We start from the raw sequence: 18,027 nt of genomic DNA, 5'->3' as shown, positions 1-18,027 counted from the left end.
TGCTGTGTAGGTAGAACATTCGTCGGCAACTTTTGCAAAATTTCTATTAAAACTGGGAAATGATCTGAACCTACAAAGGGGAGAACTTCTACATTTCTAACACACATCGCGAGGGGAAAGTCCACCAGTACATAATCAATAACACTCCCTTTCGCACCCGTAAAACACGTATAGTCCCCCTTACCCTTATCTTTCCTAAACCCCCCATTCCCTATAACTAGCCCATTTTCTCTAAACAAAATGCAAAAGCCTTTTCCTCCATATATTGAACTTCCTACCTTCATCCATGCTATTTCTTGTAAGCCCTTAAGCCTTCGGAGCTGGAACTACTTCGTTAAAAATCACTATATCCACTACTTCTCTTTTCACGCTGGTGTACGCGTTAAAGTCTCCCAAAAGCGCTAAACTGTGGTTATGGTGTTTAAATTTCATTATCTCTTTTTCCAGAGAGTCCCAAGTATCTTCATTTGTGTAGGAACTGTCCTGTGATGGTAAGTAAACTGATCCGATCATTATATGCCGTCTGTCAGAAAAAAGAACTTTGACCCAAATTATATTCTCCGACTTGCTACTTAATCTTTGGTATTTCGACACAGTTTTACACTTTAGCAGGACAATAACACCCCGTAATATTTTCTGTTCGACAACTCTCTTCTTGACACTTTCTCTACATAGAATCTGTCAAATAGTAGCGTTTCGTTGGGGTTATGCATGCCAAGTTTCCGCTAAACACACAACATCAAATGCACTCACGTCTTCCGATACTTGCTTATATTTGTTCTTTTCAACATGTGATCATTTTCATAGTTTGGGCATGGCCCTTGGCATGCTACTTCGAGTCTTCCATGTTTTCATCGTATCGGTACCTGGTTGGGTCCGGATAATTGATCATGAATTAGTCTGCTGTGCTTCTGCCTCTTCTGACATTTGAGCTTTCGTATCTCAGACCTCCTCTGTTTTCGTGCACGTTCCAAATTGGCTCTCTCTGTGGTCTTTGTGCACGATTATTCAACCTATTGCGTTCTTCCTGGTTGATCATCTGATCCGCTTTCCTGGCGGTCTTAGGCCTCGGGTGCAACCCTGGTGGTCCAGCAGTTACTTCTGTAGCACTAGTCTGTTGCCCATTTGCAACTGGTCATTGACTGTTCAGTTCCTGGTGAGTTTCGGCGGTGATCCATTGGTAATTGGCACTATCTATTGAGCTCTGAAAGTCCCTTCGACCACGGGGGACCTAGGCCTAGTTGTATTTTTTCGGGTGACGTCTTTCACTTTTTTACTCTCTTAATCATAAACCAAGAGAGTTCCATCGACAAAAAGTTTTGTTCCGCGTAATCTGACGGGTTTTCCCTCTTCAATTGCTTGGTTCATGACTATTTTTAAGTGGTTTCGCTCATTTCTTTCCTCCAATGTGTAGTCCAGGGTCACAGACACTCGTTCCGAAACGTACGGCCGCTTTTCAAACAGTTCGTGGTAACAAACTGTAGTAAGGAGTGACCCGGCTCAATGGTAACCAAAACTCTAAAAAATGAAGTTTTGATACCAATAGCTACAACAAAAGAATCGTATTTTAATGCTGATTTTAAATATATAAGTTTCATTAAGTTTAGTCTTACCTTTCAAAAGTTACGAGCCTGAGAAATTTTGCCTTATTTTAGAAAATAGGGGAAAACAACCCTTAAAAGTCATAGAATCTTAACGAAAATCACATCATCAGATTCAGCGTATCCGAGAACCTTATTGTAGAAGTTTCAAGGTCCTATCTAAAAAAATGTAGAATTTTGTATTTTTTTCCAGAAGGCAGATCACGGATGCGTGTTTATTTGTTTTTTGCTGTATTTTTCCCCAGGGGGTGACCGTATCGACCCAGTGGTCCTAGAATGTTGCGAGAGGGCTCATTCTAACCGAAATAAAAAGTTCTAGTGTCCTTTTTAGGTGACAAAAAAATTGAAGGGCACCTAGGCCCCCTCCCACGCTAATTATTTTCCCAAAGTCAACGGATCCAAATTCTGAGATATCCATTTTATTCAGCGTAGTCAAAAAACCTTATAACTATGTCTTTGGGGACGACTTATTCCCCCACAGTCCCCGTGGGAGGGGCTACAAGTTACAAACGTTGACCAGTGCTTACATGTGGTAATGGTTATTGGGAAGTGTTCAGACGTTTTCAAGGGGATGCTTTGGCTTGGGGGAGGGGTTGAAAAGAGGGGGACATGTTGGAGGAACTTCCATCGAGGAATTTGTCATGGGGGAAGAAAATTTCCATGAAGGGAGCGCAGGATTTTCTAGCATTATTTAAAAAAAAACAATGAAAAAATAATTATGAGAAAGTTTTTCAATTGGAAGTAAGGAGCAGAATTAAAACTTAAAACGAACAGAAATTATTACGCATATGTGGGGCTCGCCTCCTCCTAATACCTCGCTCTTTACGCTAAAGTATTCTTAGTAATTTTAACTATTTATTCTACGGCTTTTGTGATTCAGGGGTCATTCTTTATGAATTGGGACAAAATTTAAGCTTTAATGTAAAGAGCAAGGTACTGACGAGGGGATGAACCCTCATATATGTACTAAAAACTTGAGAATACAAAAGTTTGTTACATAGGCTATTTTAAGTTACGTATATCTTTTGCTAATAAAAACATTCGTAAAAAATTAAAAGTTCTAGTTGCCTTTTAAGTAACCAAAAATCGGAGGGCAACTATGCTTCCTCCCCCGCTCCTTTTTTTCTGAAAATCATTCGATCAAAACCATGAGAAAGCCATTTAGCCAAAAAAATAAATATGCAAATTTCGTTTTTATTATTCCTCTGCGGAGAGCCAAAGTTAAAACATGCATTGATTCAAAAATGTTCAGAAATTAAATAAAAAAAAGTTTTTTAACTAAAAGTAAGGAGCGACATTAAAACAAAAACGAACAGAAATTACTTCGTATATGAATGGGGCTGCTTCCTCATCAACACCCTGCTCTTTGCGCTAAAGTTTTTTACTGTTTTAAAAAGAAGAGTTGAGAGAAAGAGTCAAACTTTAGCGTAAAGAGCGGGGCGTTGATGAGGAAGCACCCCCTTTCATATACGAAGTAATTCCTGTTCGTTTTACTTTCACTCCTTACTTTCACTTAAGAAACTTGATTTTTTTTAATCAGAATAAAATTTCGGGTGTCTGCACACTGTAGTTTCAGCAAAATTGCTCCTTACCTCAGCCGGAAAACATCCTTTACCTCGCTACGATGGACCTCCAAAGACGAAATTCAGGTATTCAGATGCGACATCACTTCTTCTTTAAGTGTAGGTAGTGGTGGGTCTCTCTGTCCTAAGTTGTAAATAATCAAGTTTGTTCTCTTCGCTTCGGTTTCTATATACCGAATACGGCGGTTTGCTTCACTAAGCTCTTTCCTCGTTAATACAAGTTCTTGACTAAGCCTTTGGTTTTCTGCATTAATTTGTCTCAACTGTCCTTTAATGAAGCTTATGTCTGTCATCATTTGTGGCAATAAGCCGAGTTTTGCGTTAATCTGATCAAGCACTGACTGTGGTGCGATTTCCCTCGCCATATTGTGAATTCGTATATATTCAAATTCTTAAATCCTTATAGGAAAACCTTTTACAAGTGTCTAATTCCTTGCTAAAAACTAGTCAAACAGGTTTCATAAGCGATCTTCATTTATCGAGTGATTGCAAAATAAGTTTATAAAAACTTGCCAAACAGCTTTGTTTCAAACAGTTCGTGGTAACGAACTGTAGTAAGGAGCGACCCGGCTCAATAGTAACCAAAACTCTAAAAAATAGAATTTGGTACCAATAGCTACATCAAAAGAATCGCATTTTAATGCTGGTTTTAAATATATAAGTTTCATCAAGTTTAGTCTTACCCATCAAAAGTTACGAGCCTGAGAAAATTTGCGTTATTTTAGAAAATAGGGGGAAACGCCCCCTAAAAGTCATAGAATCTTAACGAAAATCACACCATCAGATTCAGCGTATCAGAGAACCCTACTGTAGAAGTTTCGAGCTCCTATCTACAAAAATGTGGAATTTTGCATTTTTTGCCAGAAGGCAGATCACGGATGCGTGTTTATTTGTTTTTTTGTTGTTTTTTTTCCCAAGGGTGATCGTATCGACCCAGTGGTCCTAGAATGTTGCAAAAGGGCTCATTTTAACGGAAATGAAAAGTTCTAGTGCCCTTTTTAAGTGACCAAAAAAATTGGAGGGCACCTAGGCTCCCTCCCACGCTAATTTTTTCCCAAAGTCAACGGATCAAAATTCTGATATGGCCATTTTATTCAGCGTAGTCGAAAAACCTTATAACTATGTCTTTGGGGACGACTTACTCCCCCACAGTCCCCGTGGGAGGTGCAACAAGTTACAAACTTTGACCTGTGCTTACATATAGTAATGGTTATTGGGAAGTATACAGGCGTTTTCAGGAGGATTTTTTTGGTTTGGGGGAGAGGTTGAGAAGAGGGGGATATGCTGGGGGAACTTTCCTTCGAGAATTTGTAATGGGAGAAGAAAATTTCCATGAAGGGAGAGCAGGATTTACTAGCATTATTAAAAAAAAAACAATTAAAAAATAAAAGTGAAAAAGCTTTTTCAGCTGGAAGTAAGGAACAGCAATAAAACTTAAAACAAACAGAAATTATTACCCATATGAGGGGCTCACCTCCTTCTAATACCTCGCTCTTTACGCTAAAGTATTTTCGGTAATTTCCACTACTTATTCTACGGCTTTTGTGATTCAGGGGGTCATTCTTAATGAATTGGGATAAAATTTAAGCTTTAGTGTAAAGAGCGAGGTACTGACGATGGGGCGAATCCCCTCATATATGTAATAAAAACATGAGAATGCAAAAGTTCTTTACGTAAGCTAATTTATAAGTTACGTAAATCTTTTACCAATAAAAAGATTCGTAAAAAATTAAAAGTTCTAGTTGCCTTTTTAATTAACCAAAAAATCGGGGGGCAACTAGGCTTCGTCCCCCGCTTTTTTTTCTCAAAATCATTCGATCAAAATTATGAGAAAGCCATTGAGCCAAAAAAAAAAATATGCTAATTTCGTTTGGTTATTCCTCTGCGGAGAGCCAAAATCAAAACATGCATTGATTCAAAAACGTTCAGAAATTAAATAAAAAAAACAAGTTTTTTCAACCGAAAGTAAGGAGTGACATCAAAACTTAAAACGCACAGAAATTACTTCGTATATGAAAGAGGCTGCTTCCTCATCAACGCCCCGCTCTTTACGCTAAAGTTTTTTACTGTTTTAGAAAGAAGAACTGAGAGAAAGAGTCAAACTTTAGCGTAAAGAGCGGGGCGTTGATGAGGAAGCAGCCTCTTTCATATACAAAGTAATTTCTGTGCGTTTTAAGTTTTGATGTCACTCCTTACTTTCAGTTGAAAAAACTTGTTTTTTTTTATTTAATACTATCCAGAAAAAGGTTACTTTTTCGTTCAGAATGCAGAGTTGTTCACGGAACGAAAGCTAATTCACAATTTTGTACACAAAATTTGTATACATTTGTATACAATGTATACAAATATAATGAACATTCCTAAAACATTTTCAACGTTAACTGTCCCACCACTAAAAAGAAACTGACTCGTGATGAATAAAAAGAATATCTTCTTGGAGGAGGAGTAATCGATTGACGTTACAAAACTTTTTTATACACGATTTTCGACTTATCTGTTGTTGCCTTGTAAAATGGCCGTCTAGGTAGTGGTTCAAAGCATGATCACAATATCATTTTGTTTTGTTCCAATTAATATATCAATAAATTGAGTAAATACATCTGTTCCACGACGTAAAAGTTTCATGCAATGCAGCAGTACATTTTTTATTAAGAGCGAGTTACAAAGTCATCTGATGAAAATCGTTCAACTAGATTAGGTGTGTACACATACCTTGACAAAAAAAAAAAAAAAAAAAAAAAAAAAACATGGCTGGTATTTGAACTTTGCCGGAACTTCTTAATCTATGGAATAGAGCCATTGTTAATACAAAGCCCGTACATCACATAACAATTCCTATTATCTTGAAAACTTATCCAAGACTCTTCGATGGACGACCCTTGAAAAAAAAGGGTGAGGGAGGAGATGTTTGAATGCAACGAAAGCAAATATTATCCAGCAGACGAAATAAACATGATGGTATGGAATGGCAAGGGAGGTTCATCTCCCACTCCTGGAATCGAAATTTACAAAAGTGCAAATGAATGTACCATTCAGAAGATTTACGACAGATTCATTGGGTAAACTATGTATTTTCAATCCTGAGTCCTCTCAGCAAAGAATATTTTCAGACCCCCCCCCCATCAAATCTTGGAATAATTTATGTGGGCACCTTCACCATGGAAAGGTATTTCTGAATCTGTTAATACAGCGTAACGGTGTTCAATTGACTCCAAAAACAGTTTGTCTTGTGAAAGCAACAATTTTGTGACTGACACCCCTTGGAAAAATTGATATACGAACCCTATCATTGCTATTTTATACGACCTTTTTAGTGGTGTACTTAGTTTTGTTTTACAATGCGTTCCAGCTGAGCAAATCAACAATGAATTTATCGTGAATGCATGCTCTTCTCGCATTCGAGAAGAAAGAAAATGTCAAGTAAAAGGCTAGAAATGGTTAAAGCACTCAGCATTTTTACATTCTGTGAGGTTTGTAATTGATCGTCTTTCTTGGGGATTCTAAAAACCTCAATTTTGAAACATAAAGGAATTTTCAGTATTTTGGTTTACAGAAGGATCTAAAAAATAGTCAGTCAGTATTAAGGTTATACCACTAAAGAGAGAAAAGACTCAGTCATATGCTGGTGCGTATCGTATTAGCAAAGCCACATAAGTGGGAAAATAAATAAATTTTGGAGGTTCAACGCACAACAGATGAAAATGTATCACTTGGAAACTATGAGGTTTGACCAAAGGAAACAGTACACAAAGGTCAAAACTCGAAGAAAGGCTTCCGGGAGATATTGCTTAAAAGGAAAGGGTATTACGAGAAAAGTTTATAAAAACTTTTATCTGTAAACTCGTGGTTCCAGAGGTGCTAGAGCTGTTAATTAGCTGTTAATCATAGCTGTTCATAGCTGTTAATCTTATTTAAAAAAACCAAAGATTTGCAGTTAGTCTGCAAGTTTGTCTCTGTTAAATAAGGAATAATATTTATGAACAGCAAATATACAATTCTCAGATTTATAGTAAGAAAACTGGCACAGGCGCACTTCAAAGAAATGTGTGAGCTTTATCTAGAAGTCAGTAGTCATGAAGAAAGAACTCCATTATCTTAGGAATGAATCGTAACATATTCAGCTAAAATTACGATCTGGGCTTCCATAAGCCGAAGAAGGGCTTATGTGACACATGCAAGGAGAAACGTATTACTGAAGAGAATGGTATTGAACTGACAAAACCGAGAAAGAAGAGTATTGAACGACCTGGCTTCAGTAAGACTAGAGAGGGGTAAAAAAAGGATAGGCCAATAGTTTCTCACCAGTTCTATGCTTCAAGGTTGGAAATGTATTTGTAGATCCTTATTGTAATGGTTTATCATTTTTCTACGAAAGAAAAATTACGACTTATAACTTAAAGGGTGTATTCTCACATCATCCAGCTCTCGCAGAACGTATAGTTGAAGTGTACTGTTTAGGTGTGCTTGAGACAGTTGCAGGTAGTGGAGCTAACAAAACGTAAGTGGTGTCCTCCTGATGTTTGAAAAAATTCTGTCTACCTATCTCGAAGTTTTTGAGATTGTCACTTGATCGAATTCATATGTAACACAGAGCCCAAATTCAAGCATGAGCTTCGCTAGGCAGCACGTCCGTCTTAAGTACCCTATACTGTTGAAAGTAGTGAAATACTAAGAGCTAGGACACTCGAGAATGTAAGGGGTAGATACAGCACATGGCTGTGTTGAAAGAAGTCTGAAGCGTTCCAAAGTATCTTCACCACTGGAGTTGGTGAAAGAGCTCAAAACAGTTAGCAAAAAGCACCCGTACATCATTATTCAAATGAGCCAAGTGCTGAATTTCTAGCAGGCCATCAAGCATCTATAAGTACGTTAATCTTCCATTTTCTAAAGTTAAACAGCTTCAATTTACAAAAGACTACTCGAAAAGAGTTGGTTACAAACTGTCTTATTCTGATGGATCAGTCTCTGAGATAAAAATTGCTCTGGAGGATAAACTTAAGGCAAAGAAATACACAATTCCACAAACGTTATTGATAGGTTTATGTCTTCTCTAAATGTTGAGTAATACAAGTGCATTTTTGGACGCATGAATCGAGACAACAACCGCCTATCCATAGCATTACAAACAGAATTCCCAGAAGAAGAAGATGCAACCCCTCTCCTTGTATTGAAGAAGCTGAGAAGGGGGGAAGGCAATCAGTAAATACCTAATTAGTTTACCTTTTTTGTTTTTATGTTTTTACCAAGTAATCGAAATTTCTGAAGTTGGGTTAGGATCATTTTGCATTTAAGTTCAGGTTAAACGATCAAGGTAGTGAATAAAGGTAGAAGCGCTGTATTTGAGCTTTAAGATAAGCCTTGGCTATTCTTGAGGAAACTTTAACGAAAATTGTCGTAACAAAGTGGAAAAGGAACCCCAGCGCTGTCTTGGACTTTTGTCATAACTAAGCAGCAGAAAGGACGGGCAAAAATGTTGTGCCGTTTTTTTACCTTTGAGCCTGGTAAACTTAACCAAACTTGACCAATATTGTACCAATAAGTCTCCCTTAATAGCAGCTTTAAACCGTTACTTAATTCATTTTTATATCTACCATTCAGCTCAACAAAAACTGATTTTTTCAATTGTGTTTTTCCCAAAACTTAAAAAAGTGCGGAAACAACATTTTTGCTATCACAGAAGTATTGTGCTTACACCTGCGGTATGTACTATTACTTTAAGTTTGTAATAGCTTATATAGAAAAACTGCACGTACAACTTACAATCAAAACTATTTGGCACTTTAATTTTCTTTTTAAAGACAATTTCTTACCTTTTCAATCGGAATGCCGTGGTTAACAAAATATATAAATCCTATGCTAGAAAGCGCTGCGTGGATATCTTGTGTCGTTTGTAGACATTCGCAAAAACCATATTGCCCTAAAATAAATACAACTGAGGATAAAAGCAGGATGTTTAATTTTAGTCAACCTGGAAAGAGAAGAGGGGATTCACCTAGGATATCATGGTGGCAAATGGGGCCTACAGCTCTCATTCATGAAACAAATCATTCTTGCATTTTTGGATAATAATTATCAAAATATAGTGGCGAACCAAATATTCCTGGAAACTTGAACGTGTTTGTCAGATCCAAATAATATTGTCATCAACTTGCTCATCAGTATCACATTTTTGGACCTTAATCCTAAAAAACAATGGCACTGGAATCAGCATTCATAGAAACTGGAATGCGACTATTACAGGCAAAACAGCATTCTCTTAGAATTTCAATTTGTTTGATAAAGGAACATAAATAATTTTCTTATTTTTCCCAGTCATTTTGGATAGCAATAGAATTAAAGCATGGTTTTTTATAGGTATGCAAATTTCGCCTAGAGGTTAAGCTGTTTATATCTTACTCACCCCTTATTAACAGGCATATCCGCATACTCACATGTAAATAGAAGATAAAATACCTAGAAGTAATTGTTTTATTGAATAGGTCGATTTACTCTAAGGAGGTTATTTATGTCTCAGTAGGTTCTTTTAGAGAATTTACAGGTAACGACTCAACTGGACGACCTGTCACCTTCCAAACAAATTTTCACTAAAGTTGAAGAATAAAGCACCTGTTCTGGGTGAATAAACGCTTCAGAAAGTTTTAGGAGTATATATTTGAGCTGACTGCTCAAAGTTTTTGGTCTTTTTTGGTCCTAGGCTATATAAAAAATAACAATTTTGTGGAATTGCTATCTATTTTCATGTGTTATTTCTCATCAACAGTTGGTTCACAATGCCAAATAAAGATTATTTAAAGAAAAAAAAATTACAAAAAAAAACTGGTTATGTTTTTATCAAAAAACTGAATTCGATGAGAATTCTGTTTTGAATTAGAGTTTTTTTTAAGCATCTAGGAAGGTTGGTTTTATTGCATTTTTTTAGATCTACACTTCAAAAGTTTCAAAATATTTTTTTTTGTTTTCAAAATGACCAAGAAGAGGGTGAGATGGATGTTGGATGTTATCGACACACATCGTACGAATTGGTAACTTAACAATTTAACTTTTACGAAGCCAATCACAGAAAAAAGGCAAATTTCCAAAATCTAGACAATGTATTGAAGGATAACACGTTTAGGGATCTGAAATTATAAGAATACATAGTTTTACGAAGTGATCTACAGTCTTTTCTTAATAACTATGATTTCAAAGAAATTGTATTGACTTTCAGAAATTCTTTTGGGAATTATTCCAGATTATCTAGACATTTAACATTTCCACACTTAAAAAAACAATCAAGAAAATGAAGAAGTATAAAGTTAAAACTTTTCGGGGTCCTGATGTTTGTTAAAGGCTCTTAATAGAAAAATAAAAGAGGGATACTTGAAAAAGACACGATATTTGAACTGAATCCCACTAAAACCCAAACAGAAGAGATAATTTCAAATCGTGAGACTGGGGTTCAAAAGTTTTCAAACGAGGTTAGCAATAGAGATGATTGAAAATTCGGGGTTGTAAACATTGAAAAAATGTTAGCCATATCCAAAAAATAATTAAAACAGAATATATATAAGCTTAAAAATGATAAAAAAGATGATTCTTTAATAACAAGAAAAGCTGATAAAAGTAATAAAATGTTGATTGTAGAAAAAGATGGTTAAATTATTAAACATAAACAATTCTCAATTATAGCTAGACTTACAAAACTCTTGACAGACACAAATAAACAGCATTTACCAGAATAAGGAAAAATATTTAGCTGATCTTAAAAGCCATGGAAATATTTTACTGTAGTTGTACCATTAATTCTTTCTGAAAAAGGGGTTTACCAGAGAATATTTAGTTTACCGAAAACACATAAAGTAGATATTCATCTATCACCTATAGAGACACAATCAACGGAAAAAATTGAAAAATAGTTGGCACAATCAGTTAAAACCTACTTCATTTCTATTAATATTACATTAGAATGTTGAACTCACATGAAAAAAACCTTTAGGAGTATCTAGTGAATCGAGGTTGTTTATTTTTTTTTATACACAATCAATTCACACATATGCAATACTTGATATTTTTTTTTGTCCTAAAAACTCAAAGACTACAAAGACATATCAGAGGAATATATCGTAAAAATTGAGACAAAAGCCATATAAAATTCAGTTAAAATGGCAAAAAGGTTCACAAACTTTTTAAGTTTGTAAATATTTTTTTCCATTTGTTCAGAAGCTTAGAAATTGAAGGAGGTTCAAAGTAACAATAGCAACACATCTCTTTTTAATCAGTTTTGGGGAAAGTAATGGATGATAATTCGTTTATTTTTAGTTACATCGAATTATAAATTGAATGTTTTAAGGAATATTTAAATCATTCTGGGAGAGAATTAGTTTCTAAGATAGAAAAAGAAACAGAGCCTGAGTTACCATTTTTAGAAATGTACACTCATAGAGATGATCATGAATCATCTTTTTGATTTATCATGGACCGACAAACAATCAGCATTACTTATCTTTTATGTCATTAATTTAAAAATGTCTTTCCCAAAATAAGTTGTGCAAAATAAAAGTAAAGAGCTCCATTAAGCTAAAAATGAGCAGAAATAAAGTCAAAAGAAGTAGGGTTGCCAATAAAACACCTATACTATATCGCTATGACATATACACTGTAATATATACACACCTATTATAATATATTGAGAACGACTCGTACTAAGTTGTAACTTCCCGGGCTACTATTATTACTGCTTTTACTCTTACAATTTAAATTAATCTAAAAACGTTTTCCACAAATAAGTTTTTCAAAGAAAAGTAAAGAGCTCTATTAAGCCAAGAATGAGCAGAAATAAAACCAAACAATCTTCCAAGTGCAGAACTACCACAAATCAATATCAATAAATAAATGAAACTCAAAACGAAGAGAAATTAAAATAAATGGCCGAATAAAACTCTAAACGGGCAAAAATTAACATGAGTAGGGCTAATAACAGTAGTATGGTGCTATGCACATTAAGCGCCCAGTACTCCCATTGCATCTGGTCTGTCGAGCATCTACTGTTGCGTAATCATTCATCTTATCAATGAAACAATGCCAAGAATACCAGTGCCATGTATCCCCGGATACCTACACAGGTACATGTGCAAGGTACACCCATAATTCCTACGAGACATAGAGTGTTATCTCCACTTCCAGTTATAAGAATAATTCCAGAAAAAGTATAGGCCTTTAGATACAAGCAGCCAGTCCCATGGTACCCGTCTGGCGTGCATTGCGTGATCATTAGTATGAAAGTTTGATAATGAGTTACTTAGTATCATAATTCCACATAGACGTTTGATTAATTTACATTGTTTCAAGTTGGAAAAATGTTCTAAAATTTTTAAAATGAGTGGTTTTACACTATTCCACCTTATTTTATTAATAAACAAATTCGCGTAAATTATTTTAACATTTTATTCTGGGCACTGAAATCTATATTATACATTTAGGACAGTGCATTTTCTGCTATGAAGTCATTCAATCGAGAATTGTCTCCATAAATGTTCAGAAATTCATGGTAAGTATAGTCACGACATGAAAAATAAAATATAGCAATGGATGAAAACCACAGCTTTTGGTTGACAAGTTTGGTATTCGCTTCCGATTTTGAACAATAAATTTCCTACTTTTTTCTTGAGGTTTTTGATGCAAGGCGTGTAGAATGCCTTTGGTAGACCAATAGAGTCTGTTTGAAAGATGCAAAGCCAATAACCCGTCTGCACAGTCGATGGATTACTATTAACAATGATAATGTTATTACTATCACTATGAATATGTTCAGGGAAATCCGAGGGTGTGCAATAGGATTTTTATTTGGATATGAATGGATACAAGTTAAATACATCGATTATTTGATTAGTGTTCATGGTGTCAAGTCTAATAGAACACTGCCGTCAGGGGTAATTTCTAAATAGAATTCAAATTGATTTAGTATACATATATATATATATATATATATATATATATATATATATATATATATATATATATATATATATATATATATATATATATATATATATATATGGATACGGTAGTAGACTTTACAGTCCGTACCGGCGGTGCTGATCTCCGTTTCTTGGCCCTTCAGCCAGAAAGTTATATATATATATATATATATATATATATATATATATATATATATATATATATATATATATATATATATATATATATATATATATATATATATATATATATATATATATATATAATGCTGCACTCTCCGTCAATGGTTCGGCAAAGGTACTGCAAACACTCTAAACATACAGTGCCCGTTCAGAAAATGCTCACATTTTGAGTACCAGACAATTCCAATACAATGATACCATGACTTTTTGCAAACATTGTATCGGTTATGCCATTTTCAAATAGTTGTGAATATAGATCCAGGGATTGTCATGTCAATCCATATAGGGTCCTATAGGATATATCAAAGGATAAATTGTACAGAGGAATTCCATTTACTTTAAACACAAGGAAGAAAAGTTCAAACATTTCAATTTTGTGTAGAAAACTTGTCATGATCCTACGGTACTGCACTTTTTACGAATGCCAAAGCAAGTTTTGAAGGAATTTCACCATTGCTAAATGAAGAGTCGGCGTAGGTACTTGAACCAATGGTAATATGTTGTTGATTGGTGTGAGAGGAACGAGCAGTTTGATGTTATTTCCAGTGGCTCTTAATTTTGAATTGCGAGGGCAACAGAACTTATAACCTGTTGTATTTGATATGAAGTATTGCCAAGGCGAGATTGACGTTTGGAAATGGTGCTTCATCAAGTGTTTTTCTAAAGATGAAATTGAACACAGCGAGTTATAACTTTATGTCAATCTTAATATTGGGAGTCATTCATTGAGGTACATTAAATATTTCATGCTTTAGTTTACCAAGTAAACGATACTCCTTGATCACAGACCAAGTGAGTTCCCCATGGGTATTATTACTTGACCTATAATCATAGCCCATTCCCTGACCTCTCAATTTATTATAGGACTTTGGAGTTATCAAAATAATTTGTTTGTATCTTGCATAGTTTGATAGACTGCTGCTAGTGCTAACCAGTGTTCCATTTATGCAGAAACAATTTGCCGAACTGCCGAACCAATTCGTGTACTACGCAATTTTCATAGGATAATCCATCGGTAGTGGTGGGAGTTTGATAGTCCGACTTTTCCACGTCATAACGTTAAAATCAGTAAATATGGATAATAAAAATTTAAAGTAGTCTTCATTAGAATAAATTTGAAAATGTATGTTTTCAGAGAGTGGTTGCTGTGGGTAGAATTATTCATTATAGCCATATTTTACGCTGAAATCTAAACTTTGTGCATTGAATAGATTTAGAGATAAGGTGGGAGTGACGGAATCCCATCCCTTCTAGGATGGGATTCCTTGGGGGGTAGAAAAGTCATTTCCGTCTTTGGGAAGATATCCTTTTTTTATCTAAGAATTTTGTTCTTGGTTTCTTTTTATTCTTCGACAAGAAAGATGTTTTTTGTTTCTGACTTGAGTAGAGACTGATGAGCGATGAAGTGTTTCTAAACCTTTTGAAAGCTTTTCCACTTTGTCGTGATTTCAATCCCTCGCCAAGGAATCATGAACTGGACCGAGCACAGAAGTTTGAAAACCTCCCCATGGTGTGTCTTTCACCCTGTATATCGTATATACTTTTTAAAGGATAATAGCAATTGTTACTTCTCAGAAAACACTGGATAATTTACTTAGCGGAACACGTGGTCTCTCTTGGCAGATTCGTTAGTATACCGAGCTTTAAGCGAATGAAAACTGGTCGAGTCTCTCTGGGGGGAGGGTTTGCGGTATTCTCCTGTAAGGCAATCGAAAACTTCACCTAGTTTCAAATGGGTAGGGTATCTAGCGAATAACTTTGCATGTAGGTGAAGATTTTATAGGCTTAGTTCGAGAAAAATGATACAAGTACAAATGTTTTTAACAGTGCCAAATGATCTTAACTGGATACTTTTGAATTGTGAGGCTATTTTAGTGGTTTTAACTTAATTTTAATTTCTTCGTTCTAGGAGACCTGTGGCCTCCTAACAACACCAACAACACCAAACACCAACACCAGCAAAGAAATCTAGAACAACTGGTGGTGTGCAGATAGAGCAATCAATGAATGCTCTTCAAATGAATTTAGATTATGCATTAGATGAGGACAGAAGGGGCTAGTCCCACACAATCGGAAGCACAAGAAGCGAGTTTATTTAAATTCTCTTTTGTTTAAATTATCTTTGATATGCTTTCTTATTTCAAAATTCTTCGTATTAATTTGCATTTGAATCTTCTGTTTTAAATAAATTGTTACGGTTTTCTAAAAAATAAATGTGTTCAATTAAGATGGCCTTGAAGATCTCATACCAAAAAGTTGGATGAGGATTGGTCCCACTCTTCCTTCACTCTCATTGGTACAACAATTAAATTCACACCCTATGCCTACGTTGGTTGAAGAGTGTCTCAATATACCTAAGTCATTCCCCCAGGGTTTTTGATACATCTAACCGTACAGAAAAAGAAACATGCATGTTTATGTATATATGGGTTAATACGGTCACTCCCAGACATACATTGGTAGAAGGGTGTTAAAACATACTTGCGACCTCCAGGGGGTCTTAATACATCTAACCGTCGAGAAAAAAAGAAACGTTACATGTGGGTGAATGTGTTAATAATTTTTTATACATTATGCACGTGTTTTAAATGATATGAAAATATAGCTCGTTAATATTTCTTTTTTCAGCCTTTTATAAAACTGTAACCAATTTCAAAAAGAAAATAGATTTTATTATTAATATTAATATTCTAGGTTAGCCTTGCTGAATTGTCAACACCAATTAAGGGGACATAAAACCTCTTTGAGGATATGGAAATACCTATATTGTCACCCACCAGTACAATCTTAATAATATATCACCTCCAGGGGGTCTTAATACATCTAACCGTCCAGAAAAAAAGAAACGTCATATTTGGGTGAATATGTTAATAATTTTTCATTTATTATGCACGTGTTTTAAATGATATGAAAATATAGCTCGTTAATATTTATTTTTTCAGCTTTTTATAAAACTGTAACCAATTTCAAAAATTAATATTATTATTCTAGGTTAGCCTAGCTGAATTGTCAACACCAATTAAGGGGACACAAAACCTCTTTGAGGATATGGAAATACCTATATTGTCACCCACCAGTAAAATTTTAGGATAATCACTTTTTTAATTGCCACCCCCCCCCCCCGATAACAACGAGCTAGAATGCTATGATAAAATATTGAAATATTGCTTTGGAGAGCTGAGAGCTGACAATTTATTTCATAATAATCACTATATCGAATTGCCCTATGGTAATAATGACAACCCAGAGTAGATTGATAAATTTTTTGAAGAATACTTTGAAGAAACGAACTGGAATCCCCCCGATATTTCAATGGACATTACCCCACCTCAACCAAGTGCCTTTGAACAGTAAAGTGTACCGGGGGATGATTTTGCTTAGTTTGACCAGCTCAGTCCTAATACTCATAAGCTATTGAAAGATATCTACAGAGAGGCAAATGTAACTCCCCCTAATATTTCAACAGAAGGTTTGGATGTTAGTTCTGTTCAGCAAAGTGCCTCTGAAAAGGCTTTAGTTGTTAGTTATGCTCAGCCATGTCACTTTGAAGAACAGGGTGTATCAGAGGACAATCTTGGTTGAACTGACAACCTCAGTCCAAATACACATAATTTTTTTGGTGGATTGCTCTGGAGAGTAAATTTTAAATCCCACTAATATTTCAATAGAGGATTTGAATGTTAGTCCTGCTAAGCCATTTTCCTTTAAACAACAAAGTGTATCTAGGAATGATCTTGCTTTGGCTGATCTTCTAGGTCCTAATACACTCGAAGACATGCTGAGTGAGCTGAGTAATTTCAATCTGTGTTCGAACCACATATAGAAACTGATGTTGAAGTAGAAAAGAGTGGTAGTGGTGTGTTAGAGAAAACTCATGCAACATCCTATGTATTGCCAAACTTTTATTGGTCAAAATCTTCTTGTACAATTTATATCTTTATAAAGCCTTACTTGGGGATCCATTTGATAGATTCAAAGTGGGGGATATTATCATAGATCCAAAAGACGCATTAAACTTGTACGTAGGCAAGATTATACCCCTTCTTGAACGACAGATTCGAGAATGGATTGGTAGAGATAGCATAAAAGCATCTATAGCACAAAAATTGTTTTATTTTAATGAAAAGTCAGGTGATGTATATAAGAACTATGTGCAAACTGAAATGCTAACACTTCACCCGCACTTACAATATTTTGGGGATGTACTTTGGACTGAATAGACACTACTTAGACTAAACCAGATAACTATAATGAGAGGGAGAGTGGATCAGAGGTTTAATTTCTTGAAAATTTAAATGTAAATGTATGTAAAATATCCAGGGTTTTTAATATGCATTCCTTCTAGTAGCCCACAAACCCCAGCAAAGGGTTTTTAGTAAGACAAGGATGGACAAATTGGCAGCTAATGGGGAAGGGCCAAAGTTACAAAAAGTAGATTTTAATTTTTAAATGGTCAAAATTTAGTTTTGAGTGGGCTAAGAAACATTTGAATATTGGGGTTACTGTTTTACAATATAATACAAAATTTGAGGAGGGTGAGTACAGTAATAAAAATGGGTCAATATAACCAGTGAGGGCTCCGTCCACTGAATCAATGAAGCATTGGGTATGGCTTCTTTACACGCCTGCAACAGAACTTAATTCAATTGGTCATTTTGATCCAACTACAGATATTAGTCGGGTTCCGAGTGAGGCAAAAAAGCG

General features: G+C 35.2%; 1 protein-coding gene across 1 annotated transcript in view; it reads right to left on the bottom strand.

Moving 5' to 3' along the window:
- The window catches only part of LOC136031088 (uncharacterized), a 91,207-nt gene that overhangs the window by 44,520 nt on the left and 28,660 nt on the right, over positions 1 to 18,027 (bottom strand). Inside the window, exon 2 of the mRNA XM_065710368.1 lies at positions 8,995 to 9,101. Within this exon, the coding sequence (XP_065566440.1) occupies positions 8,995 to 9,101 (107 nt within the window). The remainder of the gene's footprint in view (positions 1 to 8,994; positions 9,102 to 18,027) is intronic.

This window comes from Artemia franciscana, chromosome 1 (genome assembly GCF_032884065.1).
Source record: "Artemia franciscana chromosome 1, ASM3288406v1, whole genome shotgun sequence".
In the NCBI taxonomy this organism is placed as follows: Eukaryota; Metazoa; Arthropoda; class Branchiopoda; order Anostraca; family Artemiidae; genus Artemia; species Artemia franciscana.
The sequence above is the reverse complement of the archived record's forward strand: the minus strand, read 5'-3'. Positions and strand labels throughout refer to the sequence as shown.